The following is an 18,718-nucleotide window of genomic DNA, read 5'->3' as shown; positions in this document are numbered from 1 at the left end:
TGTTGTTTTTAATTTTAAAATTTGATTCATTAACCTAGTTTGACTATAAAAAAAACAGTGATGGTGTAAGGACAACAATGTAATATTACATAATAAATTTTAAATACATGAAAATTTGATAAATGTAAATAATTTTATTTTGTTATATAATATATATTTAATATATAATAAATAATTGAATACATGTTAAAGATATGGGCTATTAACCTTTCAATACTTCAAAAAATTATTTTAAAAAAAGTGAAATTTCAAAATAAGAAATATGTAAAAAGTATTAGGTTGTAACACTTTATTATATTAATATTAACCTTTCAATACTACATTTCTATTTTTACTATTAGTTGACATGTTTGTTTGCTTGTACATACAATATGTTAGTTTACCTATAAAATACTAATATTATGCTTAAAATTTAAGGGAGCCATTTTAATTTTTTAAATTTCTAAATGTAGCCCGACAAAATCATAGAAAGATAAACAAAGAATAATATAAAAGGAAGTTAGTTTATTTACTATTTTTTAAGAATATTTCAAAAGCTTCTAAGCTTTATGTTTCTTGAGAATTATCCATTTCTTTTGGATATTTGAGCTTGAGAATCTTGTTGTAATGCTAATTTATAATTTATTCTTGATTAAAAAAATAATTAAATAGTAAATTTATTAGTTTCTAAACCCTCTTTTAAATATAGGGTGGTTACTTAATTTTTATTATGACAGCCTAAACTTTTTTATAATGGCTAATTAACCATCATAAAAAACCCTGCCATGATTATCTCTACTTTCTCTACATCCCTTTCGGTCATCATCACTCCAAGAGTTAAGCGTTCGTTTGGTACACTATATTGCATTATTTAATGTAGGTATATTATATTATATTATATTGGATTAGCAGTATGTTATAATAATATTGTACAATATTTGGTATTACACTATACTGTATTAATTTTATATTAATATTAAACTAACATTATTTAAATTTATTATTAATTATATTAAATTAATATTTTTATATTAATTATTAATATATGAATATAATATGATAATAAAATAATATTATAATTTTTTTATATTTATATTTATTATAATAAAAATTAAAATATATTTAATGTTTAATTGAGGCCAAATAACAATAATGACAATAGTATTAATTAAATCAACAAAATTAGTAAAGTTTAATAATAATGATGATGACAACGCGACGACATTGATAATAATTAAAATAATAAAATTAGTAAATTTTCATAATAATAGTATTAATAAAAACAATAATAATAATTATGATTAATTATTAAAATAATAAAGTTAATGTATAATAATAAATATTATAAAAATAATGACTTTAGTCATAATAATAATAATATTAATATTAAACAATAACGACATTAGTGACAATAATAATAATAATAATAATAATAAAGATAATTAAAATTAATAAATTGTAATAATAGTAATATTAATAATGATGACATTAATGAAAGTAATAATAATAAAAATAATAAATTGTAATAACAATAATATTAATATATTAATTATGACATTAATGATAATAATAATAACAACAACAATAGTAGTTAAAATTCTTTTCAAATGTCATTTTATTCCAAAAGAGGACTTATATATAAAAATTTGTAACTTTTAGTGTCTATTTGATTTTTCTTAAAATATAAGGAAGTGTGGTGTAATTAAACTGAAAAGGCAAAAGTTAGTGGTACGGTATGTCTTCATCCATGAATTATAAATATATAGGAAATAAAAGAATTTAATTTGGGGACATAATGAGAGAAAGTAGGAAGAAAATGAATCAGTAGGAAAGATTTTAAAAGTCTCGAGTTACATACATATATGTGGTTGATCATCATACTCTTAACAAAGAAAATATCATTTACATGGAATTTTTAGAAATGTATATAAATAATTTTCTCAAATTAAAAAAAAAAAGGTTCAAGTTATTGAATTGGCTTTGTTTAATGAAAAAATAGTTTTAATATTTAGGTAAATATGTGTTTATTTTCTTTAATTTTAAGGGATAAAAGTAAAAATTTACTGAAATAATTAATTGGAAAAGGGAATAAGCCATCAGCAATTAACGAAAAAATAAATACTAACCAATACTATCCCTTACTAAAATATTACAAATTAAATAATTGTTTTATTTTATTCATTTATGGACTTTATTGATAAATTGTATGAAACCCTACACACACACACACACACACACACACACACACACACACATATATATATGGTTTTTTATATGGATGTATATGTTATATGGTTTTTATTCAAAGGGCTCTCTATAATATTGTTCCTTTTGGTAAGAAGTTCTGTAGCTAAAGCTCGTGAACAGGTCTAGCAAAGCTCCAATCTTTGATTCTCTGAAGAATGAAAATGGAAGAAGAGAGAGTTAAAGCAGCAGAAGAAGAAGAAACATGGAGCAAAGAGACAGTCCCAAAGGTGATTAGAATAGTGAGCACAAGGCTTTCTCAAAGAGACTTAATATCTTTGCTTCTCGTTAGTCCATGGCTTCACCGCACCCTTGTCTCTTATCCCTCTCTTTGGCTGGTATCATTTCCTCTGTTTACTCGTGTTTAGCTCTTGTTTCGTAATTTTTTCCACTCTATACTGGTTTTTATGATCTGGGTATCTCTCAGGTTATTGATTTGCGCGAGATGAATAACGCCGGAAATCGACTTGTAGCTGCTCTTTCAATCGTATGTCATGAGCAAATCGATGTTAAAAAATTTATGTTTTATATGGGGTGGGGTTTCAGAGAATCGCTAGCAGTAGAATTGCTGCTTATTCTGTAATAATGTAATGTCTATTTAGTTTACATAATTGTAGTGATTCACGGTGAAATTTGTTTGTTTTGTAGCCTAGATATCGTCATGTGAGAGAAATAAACCTTGAGTTTGCGCAAGATATTGAAGATAGACATCTCGAGCTCCTTAAAACCAAGGTGTAGTTTTGTCACTGATAGAGTTGTTTCCATGCCATTTGTTGAATTACTTAAGCAAATGTAATATGTTTAATTTTCATGAGAGTTTGATAGACTTTGCTTGTGAAAAGCACAGATCATGTCGATATTGTTGCACATTGCTTTCAGCATGATATTGCTCCAACTTTTGCATTTCTTTCTTTCCTTGCACTAGTATCATAAAGCTATTACAGAGTTGAATTCTTTCATTGAAATGCTGAGAGGTCCTACTTTTGAGCCACTGTTGAAATAAGAGATAGACTTATTCAATTGTTGGCAACACCTGAATTAGTTGCAAGAAAGAGAGGAAACTTGTTGCTGTTTATTAGGCTGCGCTAATCATGCTTGGATATTGTTACTTCTGGGGGCCCCATGTTACATAGTATGTAGTTGAAGTGTTTTGCTTATTTGATGGAATTTTTATCATTTGACAGTGTTTGGGTTCTTTACAAGACCTGGAATCTCTGAATCTGAATGGTTGCCAGAAGATCTCAGACAAAGGAATTGAAATCATATCTAGTACTTGTCCTGAACTGAAAGTGTTCTCCATTTATTGGAATGTAAGGTATTCTGAGATTTACTGCTTTAACTATTTTTACAAGTACTTCTATTGTATTTATGGATCTGGACTTCTTACTGATATTGTTGAAATTTGGAATCCAATATGAACTTCAGGGTAACAGATATTGGTATACAACATCTGGTGAAGAACTGCAAACATATTATAGATTTGAACTTAAGCGGCTGTAAGGTACTTGATTGTTGTTCTCGTTGCCATCTTGACTATTGGCTGGTAGGTTAGGTTCAAAAATTGATTTCATCCTGAAGAAATCTGTGAAATGTTTTATCAGTTTTCTCTTTGCTGATGGGTCTCTATTGTACAATTTTTACATACTTCAACTGTTCAGATTAGATAGTGATTATCTTGAAGGATTGTCTTTAAATAGATCACTTCTTTGTTACAATGCAGAATATATTGGACAAAAGTTTGCAATTAATTGCTGACAACTATCAAGAGTTAGAATCATTGAACCTGACTAGGTATGTTAATATGATTTTGTTGGGACTGTTTTATATATGGAGCAACAATATCTTACTTATGTCAGAGTTTATATATCATGGCATAAGATTCTTTCAAGCGGTGCAAATTAACTCATCTAATGGTGGTGATCACTTGGCCTTTGCTTATATCATTGAAACTAATACCTATAAACATGGAAAAGAAAAACATATCATTGAAACTATTAAGACAGGGCAACAGTTATTATAGTAAATTCCATTATCTGCTCAATTATCTCTATAGCATTTGCCATTTACAATGGCTGAGTACCATGGTCCAATTGATTACTTATGCTGAAGAGTTATAATTTCTTGATTTTGCTAACATCTCATAATCATCTGGTGATTTATAGGTGTGTCAAGGTAACTGATGGTGGCCTGCAGAAGATATTGATTAAGTGCTCCTCTCTTAGGAGTTTAAACCTTTATGCCCTTTCTGGGTATATTATGATGTCTTAATATTTATGTATAATCTTTTCTCTTTCTGTTTGGATCTCTAATCTACTGGACTGGCTGTATTTCTGATCTCCAGCTTCACTGATGAAGCATACAAGAAGATCTCTCTTCTAGCCCATCTCAAGTTCTTAGATCTATGTGGTGCCCAGGTAATAAGCTCAGATTCACTGAGCAAGCAGTTTTCCAAAAAGATTTTCCTGCTAAATGTTAATAGTTATAAACGTTTTGATTGTCAGAATCTGTCTGATGAAGGACTTGCTTGCATAGCTAAGTGCAAAAATCTAGTGTCTCTCAATTTAACATGGTAAGAACAATTGCCACATTTCGGTATGAATTTTAAAGTGAAAATCCATGAATTGCTTATAACTAAAAAAAAAAGGTATGTATCGTCTTGGTAGGTGTGTACGTATCACTGATGTAGGGGTGATGGCTATTGCTGAAGGTTGTTCCTCTCTTGAATTTCTAAGGTAATTTCCGAAAATAACAATAAGATATATTTGCATGTGAAAGCATTTTCATGATTTTTGTGAGTCATGCATTGACTTGAGCAGTCAGCCTGTCACCCTCTTCTTCACCCTTGAACCTGGAAATATTTATTTACTTATGATTTACCATTAATGTCAAATGATGGCCCCGAATAACAACCTTGGTTTTGGAATGCACCCTTGCCACTACTTTGTGTCAGAACTTTAAGCTGATGCTAATAACATGGGAAAATCAAGCCAAGCATGATGAGTTCATGTAATGCCGAGCACTGATTTTCATTGAAAACCTCGGTAGTCTTGCTATATGGAAATTGAGAGCAATACAGTTGTATTAACTGGAGAATACCTATTAAATGTTTGTCGATTATTCTGAATTCTGAGCTATAAACCACAATCATTTATGAGTAGGTATCAGTTATTTGAAATTTATTTCAGCAAATGCAAGAACTGTACTCAGTGGTCTTGAGTCAATCAATCAGGTGATGACTGGAGATCAAATGGTGGATTCTATTGTTATTTGGCTGAATCTATGCTCAGTACAAACTGTAATAATGGTGACGTACCATCTATCTAGATACTGGATTTCTGCCTTATGTGTTGACTGTTGTGGTAGCAGTTTGAATGCAATGATTATAGGCTATTATTGTTTGGTTTTTTCTTGATATGTAATCTTAGTAATGTTATGGAAGGAAATGGTGCAGCTTATTTGGAATAGTTGGGGTGACTGATAAGTGCCTGGAAGTCCTTTCAAGATTCTGTTCAAACACGCTTACAACCCTTGATGTAAATGGATGTGTCGGCATTAAGGTATGACTGTTTCTATGAGATTCTGAAAGAGATGAGAAGTCATCCACACCCTCCTGCTACCAGCTCCCTTGCTCTGTCTTGATTGGTCATGTATTCACCCAGAATTATCTGATACACTATATTAGTGATTTGATTAGTTCACATTGAAATCAGCATATTTTTGCTTTATCATGTATTTTCTTTTTATCCTATTATACAATTGGCCTTGTTTGATGTAGTCGTCAGATATGAATATTATTTGCCATTTTTTTAACTAAACATATCATATTCTCTGTAGCAGCGGAGCCGAGATGAACTGCTGCAGTTGTTCCCACATCTAATGTGCTTCAAAGTGCACAGCTAAGGCAGTCTATGGAAGTTTTTGAAATTATCACATCAAGTTGTTCCCTGTTGATGCTTCCATTTCTTTACGTTGGCAAACAACCACCATCTTAAAGACCACAAACCAACATGTCATTTTGAACATTGTACACTGATGCACATATGTAAATCTTTTGCGAGAGCATTAGATCTTGCATCAGAGCGTGTGTATTATGTCAAAAGACAATCTGATTGATTTATTGTACCATTATTTATCATGTTAAGAGTTGATTCTCTGCTATACGTTCGAAGAAATTGTCCCAGCCACTGGATAATTGTTATTACATGACAGTGACCAAAATGGGAATTAAGAATTTGTTTTGATGTTGCTTTTGTTTAATCGTGAAGTCTTCTCTGGAGTTTGGAGTTATCTTGATTTATTTGTCATCCAAATCGTGAATTGCTTAACTAGAGAGAAAGTGAATGATGATTCTAGTAGTTAGTAAAGCATTGCGAAGAATTATACATTCACTGGAGATAAGGAGGGCACATGCTATAACACATAATACGTGACCTTCGTCTGGAATTATAAGGCATGTGATTCTTCCCTCGCACAAATCCTACAGACTGATAACAAGCCACAGGGAAACCGCACATACCATTCCCCGCCATCTCCTTCCTTTGACAGTATTACTTGAACTAGATGGAACAACTGCTGTTGAAAATTCAAACGATTAGTGTGGAAGAAAGATAAGCTTTACATTTCTACTGTGGTGGAATGGAAAACTAGCAAAAAATGGGCACTTCTTGCCTGGGTACAAGGATCAGAAGAAACATTACCTGTAACAGCAGTACTATTATTACCACCAGAGTTTGCAGCAAGTTGCTCAACAACCTGTGCATCCGTTGAGTTTGGAGGCAGGTTTAGAAGAGCTGCACCGATAAATAACCAGTAAGGAAATTTTAAGCAAAAAGCTGTCTGCACATTATGAATTGTAATAATGCATTGCCTTTTCCATATAAAGATTTTATTATGTTGGAATGGTACCAGGGCAATCAGAAACTGTAGCCGGAGCATGGCGAACAGACGGGAGGCTCAATGCGAGGGTGGCATTCATCTTGAAGCCGTGTCTGGGTTCATTTCGATCCTTAACCAGCAAGCACAGGCATTTTCTGGTCTTGCTGCCTTCTTTTGTTATACTGGAGCAGCATGTTGGAGAAGGAGATTTGGCCTTCCCGCCAACAAAAGGCAAACATGCTGAGAAATCAGCCAATTGGTCACCACATCCTTTCCTGCCTTTGTTGAAATCTGAGCGTACAAAACCAGCAGAAGTGACGATAAATACAGTGAACAAGACTTTTGTATTGACATGCACTGTGCTGGCTACCTTCTCCATGATATGAAGTTATTTTTAAGTTATACACTGAGCTAGGTGACGGAATTTAAGCTTTCTCCAATTCTGGGTTGATAAGATTATTGGTCATCACAAGTTAGAACACGTTAGATAATTTACCCATGGGAGTTTAGAAATATTGAGGATGGTATCATGGTACTACGAACCAATAATTGAAGAAAAATTAGTTGTTTATATATTTTTTAAGATGAAAGGGCAACCCAGTACTCAAGCCACAAGCGATTTGCCTTGGTAACGTTATTCATATACAAAAGGCAATTTGCCAAGCAACTTTCTGATGTTCATTGCCAACATTTACATTGCACAGCCCTTTGAGAATCAATTTCATGTACCTGCCGCAAAACCCTTTAAGAACCGACAAGTCGATTAAGCCCAAGTAACGGCACAGTGCTTTCACTAAATCGTTAATTCTCTATTGTTGTTCAATTAGCACTTTGGCTGCATTACTTCAAATTGAAAGCTATAAACTTGACAAAGAAAATTAATCTTATTTGTTTCAGCAACCAGAGTAAAATGCATTTTTAACTAAAATCCAAGGAAACATGGAACCCAATATAAAATGGAGGGCATACAATAGCATGCTGCTAGCCACTTGCTTTTGTAGGTGATTTAACCTACAGGATGATGATGGTGGCGACAACTAATTAAACTGCTGCATTGGCTGACATTTCTATAGGCAACTTTAAAAAGAGAGAGAAATAAAAAGGGTAGGCAATTGAATAAAATTGATCATCTTTTTCTATGAGACAAAAGGTGACATAATACAGAAGCAGATCAATGCTGGAATCCCATAAGGAGATAACCAGGAAAGAACACGGAGAGCATGATCTACCATTCTTACAATGACTTATCTATCATCGGCTTCTCTGGCCAATTTCCTCGGGCATGTTCGAACCTGAAGCACAAGCGATGCATTGGGTTAACAGAAGCTAACAGCAATAGAAAAAAAAAATTAGCCACATGCAAGGCCTTCCATGCATACAAATGAGTCAAGCAGGAAAAATCCTAGAATCTGATAAACTAGAAGAAATGATTCCACACCCTGCAGCATCAGCGTCTAGCTCTAGGCTTGCAGCGGAATTCAGCTAAAAGTGCTATATGATCAGAGGACCACTCTGGAGAAGGAAGGGCTGTGTCTTTCCTCAAGCTATCCTCATCCAAGAGTTCCAACAAGGATTCAACGCTTAAAGAATCCGCTGGAAGCACAAGTTAAAGAAGTTCATAAGCAACCAAAATGTATATATCTAACTACTAAGCATTAGACAATTAATCACAGAGAACAAGGAGGATGGATTTTTTTTTTCTCAATTGTTTAAAAAGAAAAAAAATGCAAATGGATGGTACAGGTTGTTACAGGGCTCACCTGTGTAAAATATGTAATCTAGGGTACCAATAAAATCTCTTGTGCAATGTGTAAATAACGGTTCATTGGTAGTAGGGTCCATTCTCCTCCTCTGATGCTCCATGCCAAGACCAACTCCAATTCTTGCGAAGGATGAGTAAGCACTAACCTGAGTCACAACCAGCACAGTCAATAACCAATACTCCTTTTTCTCATTTTTACTTTTCTTTTTAACAATCTTTTGCTCCCATAATATCAGAAAAACACCATCAAGAGAAAGCAATAAAAACCCAACCTCTTAAAGTTATCCAATCATTTCACTATAAGAAGTTAAATTACCAATGGAAGTTGATGTGTCAACTTAGTGTGAGGACGCAAGATCGTAAGAGGATCTACAGCCAAATCTGGATGCACTGGCTCTACCTTCCCCATGGCAAGAAGTGCATGAGGAGCACTGCAAGAAAGATGAGAAGCACTTATAGCTAAGCAACGAAACCATACCAACTAAACCGAGTCTCCAACATGAGCTACTATCTCAGAAGAAAAGACAGACCTTCCAGGAACAGAATTGAAATCCCCACACACCAGCATTGGAATGTCAGCACTAGCAGCTATTTTCTCCAATCCTTTTAAGAGCGTATGAACCTAATTTGACAAATTAATCATCTAAATAATTGAAACAAATATATAGTTGAATATAGAAGACAGTAAAAAATCAGAACCTGCCACAGCTTAACATCCTTTAGCTCTTGGTGGACGTTTACATGTGTATTTGCCTGTAAAAAAGAAAAAAAAAAAAAAAAAACAATGTGGTTAAAAGTGATCAGTCTGGCACATAATTCCTCTTGTTTAAAGACCACCATGGTCTTGAAAACATCCTTACTACCCTCACTAATAATCAGAATGAAAACTCTTACCACACAGAGAAGCTGCCTCTTCCCAGGTGTATCAGCACCCTGGTTACTAAATTTTGCTTCCAAAACCACTATTAATGCAACATTATCCTATGCACATAAAGAATTATGAGGAAAGCAAGGCATAAGATGGGAACTCTGGGCAGGCACTGCCCCAAAATAACATTACAAAATAACGGGTTATCAAGGTACCTTAACTAATCGATTCAAAGCATTCTTCTTCTGGGCACTTGGAAGTATAGCATCAGTCAAAGACTGTGCAGCCTTATTAAATTCAACCTGCATACAAGCTTGAGAATCTTCAGCATGAAATAAAACTAAAATAGAACCATGTTGTATATGCAAAAAGCTTCCAAACCTCATATTTTTTGACATGTGAAAATCTATCTCTACGGAAAAATGTTGCACAGCCATCGATTGTATGGGGGTTTCCATTGTAAACCTGCAATGACCAACATGAATTAGTAAACACAGTAAGAAAGAGAGAGAGGGGAGAAGAATAAGAAGCTGATGTCTTTGTGTAACTCTTTTTCTTTAACCACCTCATTTGTTTTTCTCTTATAGAGAGCTTGATAGCCATGTTTGTCGAGCTCAGGGGCAAAAAATTCCTCAAAGTGATCATTTTGAACCTGAAAGTGTTAGTGAAAAGCACATTCAGCCTCAAACCACTTTGCAGATTAACCAAAGGCCAACAATGTTCTTTCTTAACTACGGTGAACAAACTGATGCATCCCAGATCTTGTTATTTTCGTCTTCCTCTTCATTTTACCTTTCTTCAATTAGCCTCATCTATTCCTATTCAGATGCCGTTGATACCAAAGAAACATTCTCCCTTGATCATTGAAAGGAAGCAACAAATACCGATTTCTTTATTTACCCTCATGGAATCTTTAAATAACAACTTAGTCTAGCATGCAAATGGAGATAAAAGATCCCAGTTACCTAAGACTCCAATTACATAAAGAGGTTGGAAACAAAAGCAAAGAAAATTATAAATCATAAGTTATGCTTGAATAAAGAGATAAGTAACCTCCAAAGAAATAAAAGCAGTGATAAATCTGACCTGCAAAGTCTCAGAACTTGCTAGAATTGCTGCAGAAAGTTAATCAAGTATACAACAAAATAAAAGCATGCTTATATTTACCTCCTGAAGACAAACTATATCAGCACGGTAGCCAATAATTTCCCGCAACAAATTCTGTCTGCGATATGCCCACGATAGAGCCCATGAAGGGCAGTAACTATATGATTCGCTTGTTGCGTACACATCAGACAAAATATTGTATGAGAGCACAGAAAAAGTTCCAGTGCTTGAAATACGGCCATCAGAATCGATATGCCCCATCATGTTCATGTCAGATCCATTGACCGGGAACAAGCGACGAGGACTAGGAGAAGGGGCAGGAATGACTCGGGAAGTCAACAGAGTGTTGGGATGCCCCACGGGGAGTTTGGTTTCTGCATCTACTACGACACACTCAAACTTCAGGACATGGCCAATATCATCGGCTGATGGAGTGTATGTTTTTGATCGTCCAACTTCAAACCAAGTTTCACCTCCGCTCCGCGTAACTGCAGCAGGATATAAAGGTGTTGAACCATTCGTCAGGCTAGAATTTGAGGCAGAACCAGATAAGCTAGCATTGATAACTCCAGATCCAGTGCTATTGAAACGGCCAAATAACTCCTCCTCTTCATTCCCATTCTCATTTACAGCACTTGCAGCACGATCGTGAAGAACACGATGATGCTGCCATGCATCAGAGAAGCACTTTGGTGAGCAATGGTAACTTTTGGCAACAGGTATTTTAGCCTTAACACAACCTAGACACTGAAGAGTGGCTTGCTCAGAAGGATGTACGCTACATACAGCAACTTTTCTATCACTTTGTATACGATACCTGCAAAATAAACCAAAGAGTAAGAGAGTAAGCATAAAAGGGCCAGGTAATGCAGTCTACGCACTAACTTCCTGATTACTCAGTAATAAATATACAGATGCCAAAATGGAACAAGACAATCATTAGGCAATAAATGAAATTTTCCAAATCTGATGATGCTATATCGTACGCCTTAAAACGATCTGGCGTATATTCTATTAACTTTAGTCATTAAGTCCGGGGAGAATAATTGTCAACTTTAAATAAAATGCTAGAGAAGACATTAAAAGGTAACCCTATAACTACGCTCCAGTATCTTGCCAAAAAATTGAAACTTGCAAATTTCCTAGCAGCAAGTAACGACACAACATAGTCATTTTTGCACATTATTACCAATAACTTTCAAACTTCTATATAAGGACACAATGTAAAACCACTGATACAAAATTACAGAATCTGATTTTTCATTGGTATCGATTAATTATTTATGTATTCATAATACAATGAGATCTTCAAATTCCAAATCCACTTTTACACAGTTACCATTCCTATGCTATCCCTACAAGATATGGGACAATTACTCCTGCTTTTTTACCACTAAGTGAGTCGTAAAACTGGAGTTTCATTTTTGAGTTCCTAAGATTATCAGCAAATTCAATTTGTGAAGATAAAGGCGAATATCGCTGTCTCAACAAATAAAAAAAAAAAAACGCACTACCCAGTTCGAATCAAGACCTGGCAAATCTAATAATACAAGCAGAGAGACCCCAAAGCAAGTTCATGTGAATAGTTCACGCAGTCCCATAGTTGTCATGTACGTTTTAATTGACATGTATCAACAATACCAATATGTGGCAACGATAGAGATATGTTGGCAAAACCCGTATTCCTCAACGTGTCATCACATTGACGATGTCTTCAACTTCCCGCATGATTATCCAAAAATCACTGAAATCTACTATATCCCTTTCCCAAACTCTTTTGCAAGATTTGGAATCAAACCTAATGCTTAAAGATGCTTTCATTGGCTTCTGAGGTGGAAACCTCAATTCAATCTCTACTAGGTAATGTGCTTTTCATTTTTCCATAGAATGTTTTTAGATTACAAAGAATTTTATAATATAAGATATTACACACTTCTAGAGCAAGAGCAGAATAAAGATGAATATTTAGTTTAAGCTTATTCCATTCTAATTTCATAGTTTCCACACATGTCTGTACAGGGCCTTACGTATGTCTGACGTTGTTTCAAAGTTAGGAAGTGGGCTGAGTAGCATAACAAGTCTTAACAGAAATTGATAGGCACTAGCACCATAAATGATTTTTAAACCATTAAATGTGTAGGCACTCATGTGGTTATTATATCAATCTTGACAATAACGTACTTATCACAAAACCAAAACCAACATTACAACCATAATCAAAATAATAGAACCTCATCGTGTGCACAGGACAAAAACCACATGCTAATAAAACAATAATGAGTGAATCCTCAAGGACCATCTTCACGACAAAGTGGTGTCAAACAATCCGCAGCTGACTGCTTGAAAGTTCGAGTTCTCATTCAGAGAAAGAACAGGATAAAAAATGACAAAGGAATTAATAAAATTAATGAAGTTAACCATCACATCTTCTCCACTAAACATGCGTAAAAGGTATATGAATAATTTCCTTGAAAGAACGGATGAGGAAACTCCATTTTCAAAATCAAACGGGACCAAACAATCTAAATGTCGAGATGGTCATTCATATCCTCGTCTTTATTTCTCTATTTCTTTTTAATTTCCATTAGCATTTTTATCAAAAAAATGATCCACCTCTATCTTGTCCAATGGCACCCAGTCTCTCATTGACCCCAATTTCAATAATAAGTTTTCATTCCATTTTAGATGCCATCTTTTGTGCCAAGAAGCAAAATAGATTTATCATTAAATTGTTCCCTCATTGCCATGTAAGAGACTCCATAGGCGTCGAAATTTGAAACATACATCATGGGATTCTAAAAGAACACTTCATACCTAATTTCCAAATTCATAAACTCCTTCAGAAGATAAGGGTTTCGAGTCTGTCATAAAGTGTCGTCAAAGCCCAAAAATAATCAAGGAACAATCCCAATGCTGTTTTGGAGCGTTCAGCTCTGACTGCAGAGGGCAAAGTTATACAGCCATCACCATTATCCACACATTTTGCTGAAGGTCCTTCATAAAACTTATTGAAATATAATCTGTAGTCATATTACTGCTTGACTGGATGTTTACAGTTTGTGCTCTCAATAAGGTCTGCCTTTCATCATTTATGTACAATATATCTCAGGACAGCAAATTGCTCCTTTGCAGAACAGAGACCACATGCATACAGGATAAAAATAGGTATGCAATTTTTCATTACTCATTTACTCTAAAGAGTAATTTTCTTGCGAAAAAGGGGTCTAATCCTAAATTAATATAAGGGGATTCCAATAACAATTTTCATGATAAATAAGAAATTTATATATTCAAAGAAGCCTGCTCATAATAACTTGGACATGCAAGCAAAGTTTAAAGGTTACAAATGATAATTCCACCATTAACACTGCAGACAAAATCCTCAACTGTTCTTCAAAGAAAATATAACTACTATAACGGATAGCACTACATATTGAAATACTGTTTCCTAATACAAGAACTCAGAAAATTCACACATTTCATGAAACCCATCAATCAGAAAATTATCTAACGTAAACACATATAGAGTAAAAAACCATCTATTACAACACACCCTCAAGCATTCATTTGTACTCATAAACAGAAACAAAAAAATCACAATTTTACTCCAACCCCAACTAACCAAAAAGCAAAAACCAATAAAAAACCTAAAAAAAATGAAAAAACAAAAAAAATCAAAGACTGACTCAATTCACGGGCACTTACCACTTGTATCTCAAGAAATGACCATCAATTGGGGCCGACTCGGGGACATCTTCGGTGGTGACAGCATTATCGGGGCGCCGTAAGAGCACGTACGGCGTGAGTTCACAGCCTACAATAGGAATATCCGACGGAAGGTGCACGCGCAGCACACTCAGCATGCTTCTTTATATGTTTCACTCTTGGCTTTCGTCACCGCTCTGTGATATTATCAAATCCGCTTCCTTCAATCCAACACCAACAGCAACAATACCTCTATCTAGTCTCACAGTCCGATTCCGAACAAGAAGAAGAGAACGATTATTACCGGAGTTGTGGCGGACTCGTGGCGGATCCGCCATTTACTTGACCCGATTACCCGCCAGCCTTGACGACAAAATCTAAACCCTAAAAAATGATCGTATATAGAAATCAGTACGGATCTTTCGTGAATAGTGAAAGAATTGGAAGAGAGAGAGAGAGAGGTTAAGAGAGAGAAAGAAAGGATCTTTGTAGAGAGAAGAGGGGATCGACAATTAGGGTTTTGCAGAAATGAAATGAAAAATAAAAAAGGGGATTTTGATAATTAAAATTATAATTTTGTGATTATATAAATAAAATGATTAAAAAAACAAAAGAGGGGGACTCATTTGTGAATTCTAGTATGTGTTTCGAAGGTGGGATGACAATATATGAAGGTAATGGAAATGGTGATGGGTGGTCCGAATTTGGCTGCCCCTCTGAGAAAATCGGGGGGTATTTATGTGATTTAACTACTTGGCTTTTTTCATTACAATCCTCTTCGGCTTTCGCTTTGGCTTCATAATTTAAATTTTCAGATTTGGTTTGTTGGATGTGTCAGTACCTAATTGGTATTTCTTAACTAATTAGAACAGTTTTTTGCCCTTTTTTTCATTAGGATAAGTTTAAATTTTAAGTTTTTGGATAAGATTATTTTGAGATTATCTTATATACCCTTTCTTTTATTTTTAATATTTCGATATGTTATATGTGTTGAGTTGAGAAATTTAGAGAGGTATTTATAAGATAAAAAACTCAATTTCAAATAAATTCTATTCGAAATGTTATACCAGATACATTTGATTGATAGCTTTTTAAGTAGGTTTTCAAATGAATTTTGTATATATGTAAAGTTTGTACAATAAGAAAAAAAAAGGCTAAATAAGTATTTTTAGAAGGATTCACAAATAAATATTTTATTAGAAAGGATTAGGATAAATTTTTTATAAAGATTAATGTTGATGGTTTGTAGATGAGATAAACAATAGGGATAGTTATCTTACATTTATTTAAAAAGTTAAAATTCGGTGAAAGTACAAATTTTCTTGAATTGTTATAATGTGAAACAGATACTCTCATAAAATTTGAAAAGTGAGAAATTCTCACTAAACTCAATCTCTATTAATACATGATAGTTCGACAATGGGTAAACGGTAAAGCACTACAAACATTAAACATATTTATTGTATATATGTATATGTATGTACGTTTGTCCGCAATTGCTCCATGTGAGCCTCACTTAATTACTGATCGTTGATCCAATGCTTAGCATAAACTTAGCTGAGTATTGAATTTTAATTCATTTGTAAAATAGTTTTACCATTTTAGCACTTTTTATCTTATATTGGAAAGCAATAGTTAATCTTTATCGAAATATATTTAAATTTATGGCATTTGTAAATTTTAAAAGTAATTTTGTGCACATGCATCAAGGTTTTATTAAATAATCTTTGAGTATTACACTTGAAGGTTAGCACAAATTTGTAATCTCAAAATTTCACTGTTTTATTGAAGATTATCGAGCTATATATTATTTTTGATACATTGTAAGTTTGTCTCCTGAATGAATTTTCTTTATTTATTTTTTTTGGGGGGGGGGGGGAAGAAAACTATGGGCATGCATTTGGTTAAGTTTCTTGTATGTTTAGGCAAGCTCTAATTACGGACAACGACCTCAGTCAGTCATGGATAAATTATTCGAATGAAAATTGCATACTGTATATGTGTCTTATTCACCGATCAAACCATCTGCATTCTGTCGTTTTTCATTAATTTTACAAATATGCTTAGTCACTGTTACTACAACGCCGCCCACTAAGTTTGATGCATGCAATATAATGTATGTTCATCAAGAGTAATATACTATAATCAAGAGTGTAGGATATTATACTATGCAGCCAATGTATTGTATTCTTAATGTTCCAATTTTCAACATTCAACAAACTGCAGCTTGCTGGTCTGTTCAGGTTCTCGTAGAGGGTGTTCCATAAATCTAAAAAATATGTTAATGGTAGCATAGCTCCAAAATTTTCTTGAGTTAGTGGGAATTTAATTATCCCACATTCTTGTGTACACCCACCCACCTGGAGGTGACAAGCCACCCCGCCGTTTGCATTGGCTTTTGAAATTGCATTGAATAGGTAAATTGTCCTTATAAAATGGCTTAATTGTAGAGTTGATCGGCCTCGATTGGTCAGTGAGTTGGGAAAAATCACTTCAACAATAAGTTTTTGAGAGTAGATCATGAAAATTTAATTAAGTAGCTTATCAGTTCAATTTAAAAGGGTAGCTTAGAATAATTGCGTTTGGGGAGCTTACTGTGATTCTGCTCCCGGAATCACTGAATGGCTTTACCAATACAAAAGCATTCCTTTCAAACACAAACACAGACACAGAATCATTGTAAAGCTTTGTCCCAAATTAATCATAGTCAATGAATGAAATTAGAAGCATTTCACGATCTAGTTAATTTGATGAGTCAACACATTGGGTAGGCATATTATTAGAACCCTCCCACAAACTCAAAACGTTTAACACTTTCTAATTTAATGAGACTTTCTCCCCTGTAAGTAAATGTATGAATGTATATCACACACAACAACATGAATATGCATTATTAACGTGACATAATTATTTGTACAATTAGATCTCATCATTTACAATGGCTGCTGAGCTTTCTTGCAGCCATGTTTTCCTTGCTATCCTTGTTTTCTCAGGCAAACCTTCAGCCTGGTTAATTAAAATAGAGATTTTACACTAAAATTATCATATTTTATTTAAAAAACTTAGGGATTTTGTAAAAGTCTACGGCCATGGCTCCGCCCCCTATATGTTACATGTTGTATATATTATGTAGTAGCATACAATTTTTTTTTATTTTTTTTGTTTCCTTGGTTCAATTCTGTATATTTTTGTCTGCGGAGATAGATATAAATATAAATATAATTTTCCGTTTATATAATAATAAACGGAAAATTTATATATAATGATATTGTATAGAAGAATAACGTCCATGTAATCATGATTTGGATTATGTCTAAACAAGAATAAATTTCGCATTATAATAAGTTATAATTTTTTCTTAGATTCCCTCTTAAGAAACTTGTCCTCCACTTAGTAATAATTATTTGTATGTTGTAAAGAATATATAATATATTATATAAAAGGTTTAAGATGAGATAAACTTTTTTCAAAAATTGTTTGGGACAATATTTTATTATTTAGAGTCATTACCTCGTTTTTATACAATATTTATTTACATTCAGAGAAAAATATTAAAGAGAATGCAAACATTTAGACTTTTAAGATGACTTTATATATTTCAAGTTTTGTTCATCTTAATTACCAATAAATCTTTGATTGGGTTGGTTGACACCTCATTCTTTAAACTTTAAAGTAAAGGGTTTAAGTCTCTACAATATCTGTACAATAAAAAAAACTCAAAAGTTTACTACTAAAGTTTGAAGACATGTTACAAATCCGACTTGATAGTTAATAGAAATAAATTAACCTCATCAGCAAGCTATAAGCAAAGCGCAATGCAACTGCTTCACCAAAATCAAAGTAGTTCTCTTATGATCACCCAAAACCATCGTAAAAACAACAAAAAAAAAAAAAAACAAGTAAACAACATAAAATCAACAAATGAAAATAAAAATACAAAAAGGGGAACACCGGATCGGCAATCCCTTACTTGGAAAGAATATAATAATGATTTTGACCACGTGATTATAATCCTTCATTAAAGGAAAAAAAATAATGGGTAACATGATCGGGTAAGAAAGTGCATATTCGCATAATTAATTTTTAATATATTCACGGCAAAAAAACAAATCAGAGTTAAATATCTGAATGTCAAATTCAACTCGTAACATATATTCTTTCCCAAAAAAGGAAAATAA

General features: G+C 33.4%; 3 protein-coding genes across 10 annotated transcripts; 1 reads left to right on the top strand and 2 right to left on the bottom strand.

The window, feature by feature from the left end:
* Nucleotides 1-2,261: 2,261 nt before the first annotated feature.
* Nucleotides 2,262-6,480, top strand: LOC102614519 (F-box protein At3g58530). Of its 7 annotated transcripts, none has more exons than XR_008055581.1 (12): nucleotides 2,262-2,561; nucleotides 2,651-2,710; nucleotides 2,872-2,955; nucleotides 3,408-3,538; nucleotides 3,649-3,724; nucleotides 3,944-4,014; nucleotides 4,386-4,472; nucleotides 4,565-4,637; nucleotides 4,725-4,792; nucleotides 4,887-4,955; nucleotides 5,453-5,780; nucleotides 6,058-6,101. XR_008055581.1 is itself a non-coding variant. In XM_015525406.3 (12 exons), the coding sequence occupies exons 1-12, from the start codon at nucleotides 2,382-2,384 to the stop codon at nucleotides 6,121-6,123; spliced, it is 1,068 nt and encodes a 355-aa protein (XP_015380892.1). In that variant the 5' UTR covers nucleotides 2,262-2,381; the 3' UTR covers nucleotides 6,124-6,480. The 7 variants fall into 7 exon arrangements, 5 of the variants coding, with proteins under 5 accessions (XP_015380892.1, XP_024949060.1, XP_006492817.1 ...); XR_003062612.2 differs by having other exon boundaries at nucleotides 6,061-6,097; XM_015525406.3 differs by having other exon boundaries at nucleotides 5,675-5,780; nucleotides 6,061-6,480.
* A 51-nt stretch (nucleotides 6,481-6,531) lies between these two features.
* On the bottom strand, nucleotides 6,532-8,069 carry LOC102615201 (non-specific lipid transfer protein GPI-anchored 22). The gene is made up of 3 exons (XM_006492757.4): nucleotides 7,129-8,069; nucleotides 6,921-7,013; nucleotides 6,532-6,792 (listed from the first exon to the last, which is right to left on the bottom strand). Exons 1-3 carry the CDS (start codon nucleotides 7,475-7,477, stop codon nucleotides 6,701-6,703), a joined length of 534 nt encoding a protein of 177 aa, XP_006492820.1. The 5' UTR covers nucleotides 7,478-8,069; the 3' UTR covers nucleotides 6,532-6,700.
* A 141-nt stretch (nucleotides 8,070-8,210) lies between these two features.
* LOC102615682 (carbon catabolite repressor protein 4 homolog 1) lies at nucleotides 8,211-15,251 on the bottom strand. 2 transcript variants are annotated; one of them, XR_003062611.2, is made up of 12 exons: nucleotides 14,541-15,251; nucleotides 10,896-11,652; nucleotides 10,294-10,380; nucleotides 10,110-10,193; nucleotides 9,944-10,030; nucleotides 9,755-9,841; nucleotides 9,560-9,613; nucleotides 9,391-9,482; nucleotides 9,177-9,291; nucleotides 8,859-9,006; nucleotides 8,478-8,691; nucleotides 8,211-8,390 (listed from the first exon to the last, which is right to left on the bottom strand). XR_003062611.2 is itself a non-coding variant. In XM_006492758.4 (12 exons), exons 1-11 carry the CDS (start codon nucleotides 14,696-14,698, stop codon nucleotides 8,546-8,548), a joined length of 1,815 nt encoding a protein of 604 aa, XP_006492821.1. In that variant the 5' UTR covers nucleotides 14,699-15,250; the 3' UTR covers nucleotides 8,211-8,390; nucleotides 8,537-8,545. The 2 variants fall into 2 exon arrangements, 1 of the variants encoding a protein (XP_006492821.1); XM_006492758.4 differs by having other exon boundaries at nucleotides 8,537-8,691; nucleotides 14,541-15,250.
* Between the last annotated feature and the right edge of the window lie 3,467 nt (nucleotides 15,252-18,718).

Source organism: Citrus sinensis, chromosome 6, assembly GCF_022201045.2.
Source record: "Citrus sinensis cultivar Valencia sweet orange chromosome 6, DVS_A1.0, whole genome shotgun sequence".
In the NCBI taxonomy this organism is placed as follows: Eukaryota; Viridiplantae; Streptophyta; class Magnoliopsida; order Sapindales; family Rutaceae; genus Citrus; species Citrus sinensis.
The sequence above is the reverse complement of the archived record's forward strand: the minus strand, read 5'-3'. Positions and strand labels throughout refer to the sequence as shown.